Source organism: Rhineura floridana, chromosome 2 (assembly GCF_030035675.1).
Source record: "Rhineura floridana isolate rRhiFlo1 chromosome 2, rRhiFlo1.hap2, whole genome shotgun sequence".
Lineage (NCBI taxonomy): Eukaryota > Metazoa > Chordata > Lepidosauria > Squamata > Rhineuridae > Rhineura > Rhineura floridana.
In genome coordinates this window covers 166,652,869-166,669,840 of record NC_084481.1, presented here as the reverse complement: position 1 = coordinate 166,669,840, position 16,972 = coordinate 166,652,869, and the positions used below count along the sequence as shown (strand labels likewise).

Below are 16,972 nucleotides of genomic sequence, written 5' to 3'. Positions count from 1 at the left end.
TTAAAACCATTAGACCTAGTCCTACCCTCTGGGGCTGCAGAGAACAAATCTGTACCCTCCTCTATGTGACAGCCCTTCAGGTACTTAAAGAGCGCAATCATGTCACCCCTCAGCCTTCTCTTCACCAGACTGAACATGCCAAGTTCCTTCAACTTTTCCTCATAAGACTTGTTCTCCATACCAGCTATCATCCTCGTTGCCCTCTTCTGAACCCACACTAACTTGTCTATATCTTTCTTAAAATGAGGCGCCCAGAACTGAACGCAGTATTCCAGATGAGGCCTGACTAATGCAGAATATAGTGGGACTATTACTTCCCTCGACCTGGAAACTATAGCTCTGTTTATGCAGCCCAAAACCGCGTTTGCCTTTTTTGCCGCAGCATCACACTGCTGGGTCATGTTCAACTTGCGATCCACTACAATTCCAAGGTCCTTCTCACACACACTACTGCTAAGCCAGGTATTTCCCATCCTGTACCCGTGCATTTTGTTTTTGTGGCCTAAATGCAGAATCCTGCATTTGTCTTTATTGAATGTCATTTTATTAATTTCAGCCCAATTTTCTAGTCTATCCAGGTCCCTTTGGATTTTATTCCTGTCTTCCATTGTGTTAGCTATCCCTCCCAGTTTCGTATCATCCACAAACTTCATAAGGCTTCCCTCCACCCCATCATCTAAGTCACTGATAAAAATGTTGAAGAGTATCGGCCCCAGGACAGAACCCTGTGGCACTCCACTCAAAACCTCCTTCCAGTCCGAAGCAGAGCCACCGACGACCACTCTTTGAGTACAGTTTTCCAACCAGTTGTGAATCCACCTGACAGTATTTCCATGTAGTCCGCATTTGATGAGTTTGCTAATCAAAAGGTCGTGGGGAACTTTGTCAAACGCTTTGCTGAAATCTAGATAGATGACATCTACAGCATTTCCACCATCTATTAGGCTAGTGACCCGATCAAAAAAAGAGATGAGATTAGTTTGACAGGATTTTTTCTTGACAAACCCATGCTGGCTCCTACTAATCACAGCATTGTCATCTAGACAGTTGCCAATGGACTCTTTTATTATCCGTTCTAGTATCTTTCCTGGTATTGAAGTCAGACTGACCGGCCTGTAATTCCCCAGATCTTCTTTTTTACCCTTTTTAAAGAGCGGGACGACGTTTGCCCGTCTCCAATCCTCCGGCACCTCTCCCGTTCTCCAGAATTTCTCAAAGATGATGGCAAGAGGTTCCGAGAGTACATCTGCAAGTTCCTTCAATACTCTGGGATGCAGTTCATCAGGCCCTGGAGATTTGAACTCATTTAGGTTAACTAGTTATTTCCTGACTATCTCCTTATCGATCTCGAACTGCAATCCCGACCCCTTCCTGAGATTGCTACCAATGCAAGGTTGCACACTGTTCCCTTTTTGGGAGAAAATGGAGGCAAAATAGGCGTTGAGCAGTTCTGCCTTTTCCTTGTTATCTGTCAACATTTTGCCATCCTCATTGAGCAGCAGTCCCACCGTTTCCTAGGTCTTTCTCTTGCTTCAAACATATCTGAAAAACCCCTTTTTGTTGTTCCTCACTTCCCTCGCCAGCCTCAGCTCATTCTGGGTTTTAGCTTTCCTTATGCTATTCCTGCAAGCCCGAGCCGCTCGTCGGTACTCTTTCTTAGTGATGCGTCCTTCCTTCCATTCTTTATACATGCTCTTTTTTACTTTTACCTCCTCCACCAGTCTTCCGTGTAGCCACATTGGCTTTTTCCAATGTCTTCCATTTTTCTTCCTCTTTGGAATTGTTTGCAATTGCGCTTTTTGTAATACGTTCTTCATGAACTCCCACGCTTCTTGGGCTCCTTTTTTCTTTAGTCTATCTAGCCACAGGATCCTACCCATCATTTCCCTGAGCTTGCTAAAATCGGCTTTCCTGAAATCCAAGGTCCATATTTGACTATATTCTTCTTTGGCTTTCCCCAGAATCACGAATTCCAGCATTACATGGTCACAGTAGAGAAGTACAAACACAATATTAGAATTTATAAAGCTAAGATGGGAGAAAAAAGTCAGCAACTAAAACGTTCATACCCTCCAGAAGTAATGAAGCGTGGCCTCTGTAGCTCAATACTCTGCACCAGGAGACGGGGCTCAAGAGTACGAATCTCTACGTATCGTGGTAGTACTGCCACAATGTACGGAGGCTGATGTTCTGTTTCAGAAATGGAAGAGTCAGCAAAAGGATATGATTCTACAGCAATGTTCCCAAAATCTACATTCAGAAGCAGTGAATCTAAAACATCTGATCCACTAGTGTTCTTTCCACTGTGGTGCCTTTCAGCTTTTCAACTGTTCAAATTTACAAATTTGTCCAGTTTAATTACCCAAACAAAGCTACAGAAGCTGAAAAGAAATTGGACTGAAAATTAAACTGCATTAAATAGTCACTGTCTCATTCTGCCTGTATAGTATCATTGCTCTGCCCCAACTGGGCATTTCATCCTTTGTTATACTGCCCTCTAGTCTCTGCATTTGGAGCTGTTTTTAAAAAGTCCCTTCGTTGGTCTGTAAGCCACTGATCAAGACTTAGTATGTACTATGAAGCACTGATTGGTTTTTCCTATGTAGAATATTCCATCAAAATAAATAAATAAATAAATTGGTTTCTGCTGTAGGTTTAAAAACAATACAAAATGAACACCTAGTGTTTTGTGCTGTTTTCAACTATTTTCATAGTCTGTCTGTAAATCACCTTGAGACAGATGTAAAAAGTGATTACTTAATTATAATAATCCTATTTAATTCTCCTCAGAAGAAAAGCCTCCTGCTAACCTTGTTCTCCCCCACTCTGAGTTACAGCCTGGTCTTGCACTGTCTTTACAACCTCATCTTTTATCTTGGTTAGATTCAACCTTCCATTCCTCCTCCTTCTACAGCTAAAAATATCATCATCTGCATTTACAAGCTGCTTGGTACTCAAGTTAATAAAATTTAGGATCAATTTGGGATCCTTTTTTTAAAAAAAGATGTTTTGAAAGCTTTTTTAAACAAACGTTTTTAAGATGTTTTGATGTATTTTAAAGTCTGCTTTTATGATGTTTTGAAGTGTTTTTAGTGCTTTTGTTCGCCCCCCTGGGCTCCTGCTGGGAGGAAGGGCAGGATATATATAAATAAATAAATTTATTTACTTACTTACTTACATGAAAATGTGGACTGGGCATAAGTTCCAGTTGACTAGATTGACTCATAGCCTAACATAGGCTGAGGTCAGAACAATCATCTCAAGCCAATTTAATCTGTTTCCCTCAGACAAGACTGCTAAGGAAGAGGGTAGTTGTCATGGCCTTATATGGAGACAAAGATCGACTAGCTCTCACCCATGGCTATTGGGATATCAGTCCAGTTCAAGGCACATTTCTGTGTACAGTTCCCTTCTTCATTTAATACAACAGTAAGGTCATCTTGGCCTACAGCAACTTTCCCATCTGCCAAAGGGGCTACCAGGGGTTCAAGTTGCTTTCCTGTAGGGAAGAGTTCTTTGTTGGATCCTTTCCCATCCACCTGTGAAAGGAATAATCAAAGCCAGTCAATCCATACAAAACAGCCACACTAGTCTGACTTTCAATATTTAGGGGAGAGGGATAATCCCTTCCCACCAGCAGCTCATACAAAATTATTTCACTTAACCCTACCTGCCTCTTAAGAAGTCGTGCAGACCCAACACAAACATGCTTTTGGGAACTCCCAAACATAACTAACTACCACCGAGGCTTACAGAGCAGTCCTATGCATGTTTACTTGGAATTACTGTAAATCTCATTAGGTTCAATGGATCTTGCTCCCATAGAAGTTTGCATAGGATTGCAACCTTAATTGTATACAAATAGTTCATACTGTAGGTGTCCATTTCCATCTCCACTGAATCCCAAGAAAATCAACTTTTTTTCCTGACATAGTCCAAACACCCTTACCTTTATCAAATAATATTCCCTCTTGAAACCCACACAGATTGAATCTTCACACCATGCCATTGATTTGGGTACATCTGGCACGCTCAAGTCTCCCTGCAGATCAAGAAGAGAAAAAGTCTAGTCGGCTACAAATGAGTTACTGGGGTTTTAAAATGATACATTCTATACATAAGCGCAAAACATCCTTTGCTTGTATAGAAGGGCCCCGCTTTGCAGCGCTTCACTTTAAGGCGCTTCGCTTTAAGGCGCTTCGCTAATAAGGTGGTCTCAATTAGACGCAATTAGACTAAAGCCCCACTCATACGATGCTTGTTCTGCTTTTACGGAAGTTTTCGGGCATCTCGTGCCATTCTATTCAATGAGTTCCGCTTTGCAGCAGTTTTTGCTTTACAGCGGGGGTCCGGAACGTAACCCGACATATGAGTGGGGCCCTTCTGTACTGCCATCTATCTGCCCCCAAAGCAAACTTTTAACAGAAACTAAAGATGGTGGTATTTGAGATCTTCCCTCTAAGGAAAATCAAAAATACAAACCTAAAATATTTTCTCCACTCAATACCTTCTCATCAGAGGCCAACTCCAACACATTTTCTCCTCTCCATGGAGGAAGCACCCTTGAAGAATTGCACCTTTATAATGTTTTGGGCAAAGCAAAATCCACATGAATTTTCCAAAAATGATCCAAGAGCAAAAGACTAGATAGCTACCATGTTTTCCATGAAGGAACACAGTACATCTGAAACAGCAACGGCAAGGAGTGGCTTAACAGAAGAGAGTGTGACACCTTGCCTTCTTATGACAAAGAACTAGAATGTAGTTATCCTGACTTGGAGAAGTATGATTCAAACTGACAACATCCTGTTCAGGTAACATACCCTTGAAAATATCCCTTTCTAAATGTGTACACTTCACACTTGAACAGCAGTGTTAAATTGACCTCTAATCCTTAATATAGTGATGTGAATACTTCAGGGCATGCTGCTTCTCTACCTGATTTTTTTTTAATTGATCACTCTGCAGATTAGGAATTGAGATCATAACAGGTAGCAACCCAAAAAAACTTGCCTCTTCTAAAGCTGCATGTAGCACAATTGACAAATATTTTACAGAGAGCTACAGAACAACAACAAAGTTCAACAATGGGCACAGCATTCCTAATTCCATCTCTGGGTGGCACAGAGGCACCACAACATCCAGAGGCCTACTTGGCTCCTGTAGTCAGGAAGGAAAGTTGAGGGGAAGGTTTTTCTTTCTTTACCACACCAGATCTTGGCTGATGCAGTAGAACACCTCAGGTCCCTCTCCAGCAAACGGTTTGGCTTAGGATCCAGCCGATTCTTGGTTGGCTTGGCTCTGCTCCTTCCCCCAAACGTCCTGCTTCAGGGCCTTGCACGGCCTTGCACTGCCTACCACTGGCAGGAATACCACTAGCAGTAGCTCCAAAACAGCCTGCATCTTTAGTGAGCACAGCAATGACTTCTACAGTGTGGAGTCCCTGCTCCCTGCCAGCAAAGCGAACAACTTCACCTCCACTGAATCCTATGTCTCCCTCCCAGCAGCATAAATCAAGGATGACTGCAGTTTAACTCATATTACCTCACCTTCTGTTGCTCTTCCTTTATTAATGCATGCTGAAAACTGAAACGATGAGTTAAACTGCCATTAAGAATTACGTAAGTGTAATTAATTTTGTGATCTGCATGGAGGTGTGGGGTCTATTTTCTGTATTATCCATTATGACAACGCACTGAAACAATAAGCTACCAAAAAACCTCCAAAAGATTTAAGTTAACAAAGAAAAGTGTATTAATATGGCAGGCAGGCAGGCAGGCAATCTACTACAGTAGTAAACAAACCTGCAGCTCATAAAACTCTCTGTCCTTCCAGTAATACAGCTGTAGCTTCTTTCTCACCGCCACACACATCCTCAAGACCTCTTCACCTGTATCAGAGTGCTGTAAAAACAAATCGCTTTTTATGTATCAGTGCTAGAAGATGCATCATTAAGTACATTCATGTGTACTTGGTGTCAAGAAAGCGACAAAACTTTTCCTCCCATGAAACCAACCTTTATCTCGGACAAAATTCTGTTCATTTTAATTTCGACACCAAGTTCTCACACAACCAGCCCTCTTTCCAAGATTGGAAAAGACATGCCACATGTCCTCCTCTTACACTTGCCTTCAGGTCACAGGTGAAGAGAGTTGCACCCTTTGCCTTGGAAACTGCAGTGATCTGCTGAAATGTCAACAGGTCATGAACATAAATGTTGTTTTCTGTTTGGGGCAAGACAAACATATTACTGTAATTCCACATGCTCTCCTCACAATCTCAAGTTTGAGAACAGACAAATGGGTTAGTAAGGGTTTGGATACAATTTTGCAAACACCTCTCACTGTCTTGCTGATGCTAAGGTGACATATTGTGTTGCCAAAGAAAACAAGACTGCAGGCTAAACAACTCTATGAGCAGAACGCAAGACTGAATTTGTTTTAAAACAGGTGGGTAGTAAATGGACGTAAAGTAAGCTAATGCAATCTTCTCTATAGCAGGAGGCAGAGAAAAACATATATGGGAGAAAAGGACGCAGAGGACATAAAGGAAAGAGTTGCAACATAAATGAAGGAGACCAAGGAGAATCATGTTCAGCTGATTAATAGGATAACCTTATGCGTGTCAACTCAGAAGTCCTATTGAGTTTAACAGAACTTACTCTTAAAGCGTGCATTAAGGTTGCAGCCTCAATTACTTTTTGCCTCCAAAAGAATGCTGTGGATTCACTTACCTAACAAACTGATCAAAATTTTGAATTGGGATACAACATGGATCTACGAAAGGGGGGGAAAAAACCTTGTAAATAAGTTGCATTCAAAGCTTTGCTAGAAATGAATCTTAGTTAACAGGGGCTCAGAATAGGGTTGATTTTTATGTCAGCTACCAACCCCCAGCAGAATGACCTTGCACTGATAGTCATGGAATTTTTGATGAAATTAGTATCTTCTATTTGCAATTTAGACAGGCAATAAATCCCATTCAAACTTGAACCCCTAACAAGTTTCTTGAACTGTATATATAAATATATTTATATCTTAACAGACACAACAATACTGCTTAGTACTTATGCCAATGCATATATATTAAATAGTAGTACCTTTAATGGGAGAGAAGAGAACCATGATTTAGCTTTGCAACAGAATGCAGCCATTGAGGCATTATAAACCACAGTTATTGTTTAAATTCTGGCTGGCAACAAAGGAGTGTGTTAGGAAAGGAACAAAGCATATGCAAATAGGAATGGGAAACTCAAAAAGAAAATCATACCAGTGCTGTTTGTATTTACCAGGAAGAAAAATGGGATGAACACTAAAATATTAAGCTTTTATACCAACAGTTACTCAAAATAGGATGTTTCTCTCCCTCAAAGTATTCTAGTTTAATACATAAGAATTTTAATTAACTGTTAAGTAATCAACAGATTTTGTGGATTACAAACGAGTTGGCATCTTTATCATTAACCAGCCCCGGAGTTCTTCACCAATGCCTTCTGAGCCCTCTCTTTGGAAAGAGCATTGATAGTGGCTGTGTCTAGCTGAAGTAGTCGGTCAGATTTTATGACAGCAATTCCAAACACACTTACTTGGGATTCAGCCTAGCTGAATTCCAGAAGATTTAGGGCAGCTCCACACATTGGGGGGGTATCCAACTAACATGGCCCATTGGCACAAGGATTTCTGCTTGCACAATGGGACACCGCCCCTCCTCCCATCCCATGCTCTCCCCAAATCTGCTCCAGAGGGTTGGGGAAACCCTTAGAACAAATTTAGGGGGTGTAGAGGGGAGAGGAAAGTCCTGTTGCACAAACAGAAATCCTTCCACTGACGGGACTGTAACACTACTTTGAACGCAACCCATTATGATTGCTACAGAAAATGCCAACATTAAATTATAAGAGCCCCAGAAGACAACTCAACTACATGACTTCCATCTCACCCAACCACAGCAAAATGAAGTCTAGACTTCAGCCTTTTATGTTCTTAGGTGGACCCAGAGCTATCACACATACCTGCTGAATCTTCTTGGAGAAGTTCTTGTTTGATTTCTCAAGTGTCACTTCAAACCTGTTGCAACCTACCAAACAGTCAAGGGATTCTTTTAGACTACAGAAACTTTTTAAGTTAACTACTTCATCAACTAAAACAAAATGTCCCACAAAGTTCTGGAATCATTTTAGAGAAGCTACAAGTCTCACAAGTCCACCTGAAGATTGCAAGAAATTGAGCAACTACACATTACAGCATACCAAGTTACCCCAGCAGTAAACCAGGCTTTGAGATCTCATGGATGAAAGGGATTTAATGAAAGACTTTTAAAAATCTAGTCTAGAAAAAGGCATGCCCCCAGTACCCTTTATTTCTACATCAAATGCTAACAAATAAAATCTTTAGGGAGTATCGCAAGACGGACAAAAAATAAAAACACTTCACCACAAGGGTTTAAAGGAGGTTTATGGATACAAAACTTACAGCCACTTTCTGATGTCGTAACCTCTCCTGACGTTGATGCAAAAAGGGGGAGAAATTTACCAAGTGAGACAAGAGCAACTGAAAACTATCATAATTTGACTGGAACAGACTGGCTAAGGTGATTTCAGAATAAATTCAGTTTCTTAAAGCATCGACTGTCCCTGCAAAGCTAGAAAAATTACTCACAAACTAAAGAAGGGCTTGTCTAAGGTGGTACTGGTGTTGCCCAGAGCAGATACAAGCACCACCCCAGGCTCACTGTCCTGATCAGCTTTCATAACTTTTCTGTGCAAAAAGTTAGAAGGTCATCTCCCAGTCCAAGTGCAATGTGCCGCCCCTCCATTAGTTGCGTCTTTAACCAAAACAAAGCGTAAGTACACCTAACTGCATTTGTTCGCCTTCATTCCATTACTGTCACCTCTCATATTCATTCCCTCATTTGATTGCCCTTGATTTTCCTTCGCTTGTATCTCCACATCCAATGTCAAAATTCAGAGACTGTGCATTGTATCCAAAGTTGGCTTTGCGCTAGCAGACTGACTTGATTTCCACTGGTCCCTCCCACTCAATGCAGTTCTTCATGCCCCTCAAAAGCCCCTCCTGGGGGCCCCTCTGGAACAAAGTAATAATAATAATAATAATAATAATAATAATCCAACCCTTTCTCCCAGTAGGAGCCCAGGGTGGCATGGGATATGGCATAGAGGGCTGCTAGTGGAAGGGGGTATTGGTGAAAACAGGATGCCCCGCCTTGTGCTAGTGGAAGTATTTCTGCTAGCACAAAGCCAACACTGGGCGCAACCCTGTACATTTAGACTATTTATGCAGGGACCTGTGAAAGTAACCCATATTGTATAAGGTTCTAGTACAAGACAGTGTGCCTTTTTATTATGGTAGGATGCTCTCACAAGACCACATCATTAATTAAAACAGATTAAAAACGGTTTCACCTTGAAGCAATTCTTCCACCTCAAAAGAGGTAAGAATTGGCTTTCTGTGTATCTTGACTTAGGACAACACAAAGACATCAACTGAGGGAAAAAATGCTGACGGTGCAACATTAATCAGAAATGTACACCAGAAAACAAAAGACAGAAAGGATCAGAAGGAATAATTAAGTCAAATGCCAGCCAGACTGAAGAGCAAGGCAAAAACAGTACTGCTCAAGCTAAGCAGGAAAACGAACTAACACTCTATGGGAGGGGCTGAGTGGAGAGTCCTTTAGAGGACTTCCCTGCCTCAAACAACAGGAGAGGAAGACAGTACCCACTTGGTGGTGTCCTAGCACCCACTGGAGAAGTGTAGGGTATTTTTGTTTTTTGTCTTTTCCATTTTCCACACTTGGATGAAACGGATTATTTGGATCCATACCAATCGGGTTTCAGGACTGGTCACGGAACTGAAACAGCCTTGGTCGCTCTGGTTGATGATTTGAGGAGGGCATTAGATAGGGGAGAATCCACCTTTCTTGTCCTCCTCGATCTCTCAGCGGCTTTTGATACTGTCGACCACAGTATCCTTCTGCTTCGCCTGGAGGGATTGGGAATTGGAGGCACTGTATTACAGTGGTTCCATTCCTTTCTCTCCGACAGGTACCAACAGGTAGCGTTGGGGGAGGAGGTATCAGACCCTTGGCCTCTCAATTGTGGTGTGCCACAGGGCTCTATCCTCTCTCCCATGCTATTTAACATCTATATGAAGCCGCTGGGAGCAATCATCAGGAGATTTGGGCTGCAGTGTCATCAATATGCGGATGACACTCAGCTCTATCTCTCGTTTAAATCTTCACCAGAGTTGGCTGTGGAGACCTTGTCCAACTGCCTGGAATCCGTGAGTGGATGGATGGGAAGGAACAAGCTGAAGTTGAACCCTGATAAAACCGAGGTACTACTTGTGGGGGACAAGAGAAGGTTGGGTGACATTGACCTGAAGTTCAATGGGGTGAGTTTACCCCTAAAGGACCAGGTCCGCAGCCTTGGGGTTGTGCTTGATTCCAGGCTGTCCATGGAGGCTCAGATTTCGGCAGTGAGCCGGGCAGCCTGGTACCAACTACACCTCATACGAAGGCTGCAACCCTACCTTCCTGTTCATCAGCTCCCACTGGTGGTACACGCCCTGATCACCTCTCGTTTGGACTACTGTAATGCGCTCTACGTGGGGTTACCCTTGAAAACGGTCCGGAAATTACAACTGATACAAAATGCGGCGGCTCGACTACTTACGAATAGTCGCCGCCGAGATCACATCACACCAGTGTTGTTCGACCTACACTGGCTTCCAGTTGTTTTCCGAGCCCAATTCAAGGTGTTGGTATTGACCTTTAAATCCCTATACGGTTTCGGCCCAGTTTATCTCTCGGAGCGCCTTCAACGCCACCAATTATGCCGCCCGACAAGATCGGCCACACAGGGCCTTCTCTCAATCCCGCCAACAAAAACAGCCAGATTGGCGGGTACAAGAGAGAGGGCATTCTCAGTGGCGGCCCCCACTCTTTGGAACTCCCTCCCACAAGATCTCCGGCACGCCTCTTCCCTAAATGTATTTCGGAAAGCCTTAAAGACCTGGCTTTTTCAGCAGGCCTTCGGGGTATCCGGGGAGGGTTAATCGATATAATTGTAATGCCTCCTACCCAGTTTTAATATTGTTGTTGTAGATCTATTGTTTTTATTGTATTACTGTATTTTATTAATTGTATTTTAATAATTTTGTAAGTCGCCTAGAGTGGCCATTGGCCAGATAGGCGACGAAGAAATTAAATTTATTATTATTATTATTATTATTCTAAATCACACCAAAGTGTGTTATATAGGTTGGGTTTTGCACATAAGAACAAGGCAGTATTGGAGCTTGATATTCCCTTAAATCCCACACCTTGTCCAAAACTACAGTGAAGCCCCCATAAACCAACTGCGATAGGAGGTTCAAAAGACAGAAGGGGCACACAGCTGGCTTAGGATGCACAATCTATGCTTCTTGACTAAATTGCCCTGGAACTGACAACCGGAATCTGTTTAGTGACAGAACATATGTGAAGTGCTTTGTGACACTCAGCCCAAACTAGACATGATGATAATTGTGCAAATGGTAGTTGTGTTATTGCTATTTCTTTAGCAAATAGCTGCTGGGAAGAGCAGCCTGATCAGGACCCTGGTAGGAGAGGTGGGAAATGATTCATCTTCCTTGCCTGTTATTTACTAAATAAAAAATAACCATGGAACTACCAGCTGTGAGATTATTATCACACCACTACTACAAGACTGTGCAAATCAAATCTACACACAGTGAATATTGTCTTCAAGCAACTGCTGACCTATTTCAGCTTTTAAAATTGAGCCATTAGATTTATACATGCGTTTAAGGATTTGGGATCATTTAAGCTTTAACAGAAAAGTCTTGTCAGGAAAGTAGAAATGCTGGAGGGACTCTTTGTTATTTAGAGGCTGTCAGCATTTAAGCTTTACAGAGTGTGCCTCTTAAGTGAGTCTGAGGCTCCTTCACACACTCCATCATCACCAAATGTAGTGCAGGAAACCATATAAACCCACCCTAAAATATAGTTAAGCAAAGAGTTGTCAAGTCACCGAAGAGATGGATCAGAGCACCAGCCAACAGAAACTTGGCTAAATTTTTACACACCCACCAGTTTCCTTTCGAATTCTGTAAAGCAAAAGGTGCCCTTGTTTTGTCCCAACGAGGAGCCATTCTTCTGCAAAAATAACAAACATTTTATAAATCCCAGTAACATCCTGCATAATTTATCTAACTCTTACATGTCATACTGGAATAAGCAATACACAAGTAGGATTATTCCCCATTATTTTGCACATTATATTGTTAGTTGAACTTTTTAGAAGATATTTATACAGTACAAGTAACATAGTGTCATGTTGAAATTCTGTTTATTAAATATAAGCCAAATAAACACAGTAAACCAGATCCCAATTTAGTGTTGGTAAACAATTTGGAAAATTTTACTCTTCAAAATTTTCCAGAAAACTCACATCACTACTAAGTATGCATGTGAAGGAGTACAGCCGTAGTTAAAATCATGGCTTTCATTATAAAATGTTTCTTGTTTTCATAATAGTTGAGAATACCATGAAGAAAACACTGAAGTACTGCAGGTGATAAACAGCTCTCTTATTTACTACAGAAAACTCACAGGTCATAATTGGAGGGGATCTATAACTCTAGGAATTGTTTTCTGAAGATGCAACACTCTTTGGCTTGTGCAATATTTTATAAAAAGATGAAGATTTTAAAAGGTTGACTGGATATCACAATCCCTTATTAAACCCCAGATATTTAAATTATCTCTGTAAAATAGAATACTCAACAAGACAAACCATTAATGGTGACTATGTACTTGTTTTTAACTGACCTGCACTGGTAACAAAAGTTGTTGAAGAAATTGTGCATGTTTTTGAATAGAATGGAATGCACAAATCTGGCCAAAACAAGCTTCTTTATTTAACAGAAACATTTGTAAGCAAGTCTTTTCACAGCTTAATCTTAGTAAGTTATGAATTGATATCCAAAATATCTTATGTGCTATGCAAATAGTACTGCTAACTGAAAACACACAAACCACTATATTTAAAGACATGCAAATTATTTATGACCATCTGGATCACAAAATATTGCCACACACCATTTTCCTCTCAGCAAAAAAACAAAAGCCTGTAAACAATGCTTACTCTAAGGGCACCTTCAATGTTATTGATTTTGTACATGAAAAGCCTGTCGAAGCGGGAAAGAATACTAGCAGCACATCCATTATCACATACAACATCATATGTATACATGCTGCGACTACCCAATCTACTACAGCTTCCAAATGCACATGGACACAGCAAAGTAGACTTGCATACAATCACCATGTATGAAAATAAATACAGTTCTCACTCTTTTCTAAGTTCCTCTTTGGCTAAGTTCCTCATCTCTGTCCAAAGGAGTCATAAGAGGATTCTTCTCTTTTAACTGCTATTTCTTTGTTTTATGTTGTACTTTTATATTCCTGTATCTTAATTATTCTGATGTTTTACTGACTATTTTATTTGATTGGGTCTGTGACCGTAATAAACAAATACCTCTTTTCTTACACCAAAGTGTTTCCCATGTAGGAAATTCACTGACTCTAATTTCTCATCTTTCATTCTGACCCCAGTGTCACAAACCCATTTGTGCTCAATCCCTCCTATAAGTCAAATATTTCTACTTATATAAAGGCTTGCATTATTTTGGACCAATGCGTATAGATTCAACACAATCAACTGCATCTATGTGAAATGGAAAATACTTATGGGGTGGTGGGAGAGAAAATCCACAAGAAAATTCTATGAAATAATGAACAGTAATATACCATTTGAAAATGGAAACAGACTGCCTTCAAGTCAATTCTTATGGCGACCCTATGAATAGGGTGGTTTTCACAGTAAGCGGTATTCAGAGGGAGTTTACCATTGCCTTCCTCTGAAGCTGAGAAGCAGTGACTGGCCCAAGGTCACCCAGTGAGCTTCATGGCTGTGTGGGGATTCGAACCCTGGTCTCCCAGGTTGTAGTCCATCAACTTAACCACTACACCACACTGGCTCTCTAATATACCATTTAAGCAAGTAAATTTATCTCAGTCCACTGATGGCCAGACATTTCCGACTGGAACGTGCAGTCATCTCAGATAAGAAAGGCTGATTCAGTGGGGACATAAATAATTCAGAAGAATATCATTTGGTTGCACAAAGTTATGGATCATTGAAGATGCATCAAATTTTAAAGTTCACATGATTCTCACTGGATGCACCTTGTGAGGGGATGTAGAGTGGGGGAGCTCTTCTGGCAATATGAAGATTATGGATAGAAAGAGCAGGATGCAAGCTGATTTATATGGTAGTATTTAATAGTATTCCACTGGGGAAATAACAAGGTTCTGAAGTCTTCAATGAAACTCTAATCAAGATAGGAATAGAAGAATATTCCTGACTGAAGAATTCAGTAAAGTTCATATTCTGTTCTACTGACACATACACTAAACCTGCCTTCCCCAAACTTGGATCCCCATTTATTGTTGAACTACAACCCCCAACTTCCTCAGCCAGTATGGTCAACGGTCAGGATGACTGAAGCTGTAGTCCAACATTTGAGGAGCTAAGGTTGGAAAAAGTGACCATAAACAAATCATACTTTATCCCATATACTTCAGACTCCTCCCCATGTTGTTGCAAAAGCCAGATCACATTTTCTCAACTGCAGTTTTCCTCTAACACTTGAATAGTACAATATTCTCCCTGATTTTTTTGTTTTTAAAAAATCAAATCTGTTCCAAGCATCTTCTGCAACATGTGAAATTGCCTTAACATGGTAAGAACTGCTGGACTAGAAAACAGCTGGGAATGCACCAGATTGTTTTTTAAAGCATATCCACCATGACAATGGGGGGGGGGAAGGCACAGGCAATAATTATTCATATTAGAGCAGTACGACAATGGAACCAATTACCTAGGGAGATGGTGGGCTCTCCAGTACTGGAGGCATTCAAGAGGCAGCTGGACAGCCACCTGTTGGATATGCTTTGATTTAGATTCCTGCATTGAGCAGGGGGTTGGACTTGATGGCCTTATAGGCCCCTTCCAACTCTACGATTCTATGACTCTATGCTGGAGTGTTCATTATGTGTCAAGACAGCAGGGATGCTTAAAAACCACAACGGTAAGTGATTATGTATCCAGTCAAGATCTCGCAATCTAAGGCTACATTCACCCCATATATTTATTCCACTATTATTATTGTTGCAGGAAGCCATGGTTTCCTGCAAAGAATCTTGGGAAGTGTAGTTTGTGAAGGGTGCTGACAGTTGTTAGGAGACTTGTATTCCCCTGACAGAGCTACAATTCCCCAAGTGGTTTAACAGTCAGCTCCTCTTCCCAGTAGTTGTGGTTGTCATGTGCCTTCATGTTGATTACAACTTATGACAACCCTCTGAATCAGCAACCTCCAATAGCATCTGTTATAAACCACCCTGTTCAGATCTTGGAAGTTCAGGTCTGTGGCTTCCTTTATGGAATCAATCCATCTCTTGTTTGGTCTTCCTCTTTATCTACTCCTTTTTGTTTTTCCCAGCATTATTCTATTCTAGTGAATCATGTCTTCTCATGATGTGCCCAAAATACGATAACCTCAGTTTCATCATGTTAACTTCTAATGGTAATTCTGGTTTAATTTGTTCTAACACCCAATTATTTGTCTTTTTCACAGTCTGTGGTATCTGCAAATTCTCCTCCAACACCACATTCCAAATGAGTTGATTTTTCTCTTATCCACTTTTTTCACTGTCCCTCTTCCCAGAGAACTTGTAGCTCTGTGAGGGAAAGAGGGGTCTTCTAACAACTCCCAGCACTCTTCACAAGCTACACTTCCCAGGATTCTTTGCAGGAAGCAATGGCTGTTTAAAGCGGAATAATAGTGGAGTACATGTATGGGGCGAATGTGGCCTTTACCTGTTATACCATGTATTATCATCAGGTAGGTGTAATGAGGTAGATTTCGTTCCTCCCTTCCGATTCAAGCTTACCAACAAAACAGACACTAAACGCCTTTAGTTATTACTACAGAACCAGGAGACGGTAGGCATTAAAATTAACTAAACGCGGAGCAGAAGGGTGTGCTCTTGTGTATGCGGCATAAAGTTAATTCGGTGGAAGCGAGCGAGCGGGCAGGCGGGATGACCAAATAGAAATGCCTCTGCCGGGCGACTGATGACCCCCAGCCACATTCGCAGGGCGGCTGAAGAAGCGCTCTGCGCGATGAGCTCACTTGACTCACCCCACGCAGCCAAGCAGTCGATCTGCAGCGGCAGTTTTTCCAGAATCGGCACCGGCTCAAAGGCGTCGTGCATGATGATGATGGCGACTCGGCGGCGGCTCGGCCACTCCTTCACGACAAGGGCGCAACTGCAGCGGCCCACCGAGAAGACCCCTCAGGCGGCACCCTACAGGATCTCACAGTAGCAGGAGACGCCTCCTTTCAAACCCAGCCCAGACCCGGTGCGACATTTCCGGTTTCCTCTTCACTTCCGGGACCAGACTCCTCCTTCGGGAAACCTTCGGAGCTTGGTGTTCTCATGCGCGTAGCCTCAGAAACACCGGGCTTTCTTTCGCTAGCGGAGCCTGCTCTAGGCGTTGCATCCTCAGTCGCTTTTATTATCCGGTACCACAGACGGGCTCAAATTTTCAAGGCGTTTTGGAGCCTTTTGCCTAAAACAGGGGGCGTTCATGAACCTCTATGGAAATATGTTGTACGGTTAGGGTAGTAAGGGACAAATCGGGCCATCCTATAGAAGGGGCATCTGGAGAATCTAGCATGCAAAACTTAATCGAATTCGAAATCACCCACTATCCTGTATTTGACCCGGTTGTTAACCAGACTTTATTCTGTTGCCATTGTTGGGTCCCGGCTGCTTGTATAGAGAAAGTAGCTGTGGTTACTCACTGGCTAACCCGGCCTTC

The 16,972-nt window shown here is 41.8% G+C and overlaps 1 protein-coding gene across 1 annotated transcript in view; it reads right to left on the bottom strand.

The window, feature by feature from the left end:
• Window positions 1-16,563, bottom strand: part of VPS39 (VPS39 subunit of HOPS complex) — a 44,331-nt gene extending 27,768 nt beyond the window's left edge. The window contains exons 1-9 of the mRNA XM_061611314.1: window positions 16,290-16,563; window positions 12,112-12,177; window positions 8,012-8,076; window positions 6,734-6,776; window positions 6,130-6,224; window positions 5,805-5,903; window positions 3,950-4,042; window positions 3,356-3,539; window positions 2,070-2,190 (exon numbers count right to left, since the gene is read on the bottom strand). Coding sequence (XP_061467298.1) covers window positions 2,070-2,190; window positions 3,356-3,539; window positions 3,950-4,042; window positions 5,805-5,903; window positions 6,130-6,224; window positions 6,734-6,776; window positions 8,012-8,076; window positions 12,112-12,177; window positions 16,290-16,362 — 839 coding nt within the window. The 5' untranslated portion in view covers window positions 16,363-16,563. The remainder of the gene's footprint in view (window positions 1-2,069; window positions 2,191-3,355; window positions 3,540-3,949; window positions 4,043-5,804; window positions 5,904-6,129; window positions 6,225-6,733; window positions 6,777-8,011; window positions 8,077-12,111; window positions 12,178-16,289) is intronic.
• Between the last annotated feature and the right edge of the window lie 409 nt (window positions 16,564-16,972).